General features: G+C 33.1%; 1 protein-coding gene across 2 annotated transcripts in view; it reads left to right on the top strand.

Annotated features, from left to right (window-relative positions):
* The window catches only part of LOC111459466 (DNA topoisomerase 6 subunit B), a 6,735-nt gene that overhangs the window by 1,461 nt on the left and 4,221 nt on the right, over positions 1-1,053 (top strand). For both annotated transcript variants that reach the window (XM_023102388.1, XM_023102389.1), the window contains 3 exons: positions 191-328; positions 486-537; positions 679-743. In XM_023102388.1, coding sequence (XP_022958156.1) covers positions 191-328; positions 486-537; positions 679-743 — 255 coding nt within the window. The remainder of the gene's footprint in view (positions 1-190; positions 329-485; positions 538-678; positions 744-1,053) is intronic.

The following is a 1,053-nucleotide window of genomic DNA, read 5'->3' as shown; positions in this document are numbered from 1 at the left end:
TTTTTTTTTTTTTTTTTTTTTTTTTTTTTTTTTTTTTTTTTTTTTTTTTATGTATACGGGATGGTGTTTTTTGTTCTTTGTTTGAGATCCCACTTTTATGGACAGTGAATTACGTACGTCTTCACCAAATAAAGTGTAAAAAATATATTTCTGATAAACATCCATTTGGGAATTTCGTTTTTTATCTCAGAAAAGATTAGCAAAAGAAGCTCGTGCTCAAGAAATACAAGCAAAAAATGCTTCCCTTGGGAAGAAAGGCAGAGAGCCTGCAGCCTCAAAGGGTATGAAAGGCCGTGGTGAGGCTTCATTCTACCGGGTGACTTGCAGAGTATGGTTTTCCCCTTTCCCTACAATTCGGTCAATATTGTAAAGCATTTTGTTTTGTTCCCTTTAACATTCTGTTCTTCTGCAGACATGGCATCTTTATTATCTTCTTTCCCGATTGATCTTAGTTTTTTTTTCCTTTTATTTTTTTAAATCTCAAGGATAATGGAAGAGGAATGCCACATGACGACATACCAAATATGTTTGGCCGAGGTTATTATATTACTTTGATGGTTTGCTTTCTTCTTCTCACTTGTGGTTAATTGCCAATGAGATCAGATTGTTGCTTTAAACTTATAAAAGCTACGGTGTTTGATGGTGCTTCCTAAAGCTTTAAGTATTTCATGTGTGCAGTACTTTCTGGAACCAAATATGGCTTGAAGCAAACCCGTGGAAAGTTTGGTCTGGGTGCAAAGATGGTAGGGTCTGTGTTATATACTGATGAAATAACATTATTGATACTTTGTACTGCAGTTGCAAATTCGCTTGCACTTGTGAAATACTGTAATTACTATGATTTGCATACAAAATTGTTCTTCCATATTTCCTTTCGTGCTTAGGGGTATAACTATGATATATCTTTCCTTTCATGCTTAGGGATGTAATTCTGATACTTTTAATATTATAAAGTAGACTTCCAAGTTGATTTAATATGAGATACCATGGTCAGGACCATTATTGAATAGTAGCCTTATACCAAAAAAAAAAAAAAAAAAAAAAAAAAAAAAA

Source organism: Cucurbita moschata, unplaced genomic scaffold (assembly GCF_002738365.1).
Source record: "Cucurbita moschata cultivar Rifu unplaced genomic scaffold, Cmos_1.0 Cmo_Scf00022, whole genome shotgun sequence".
Taxonomy (NCBI): domain Eukaryota; kingdom Viridiplantae; phylum Streptophyta; class Magnoliopsida; order Cucurbitales; family Cucurbitaceae; genus Cucurbita; species Cucurbita moschata.
Note: the sequence above shows the minus strand (reverse complement) of the source record. Positions and strands in the feature narration are given on the sequence as shown.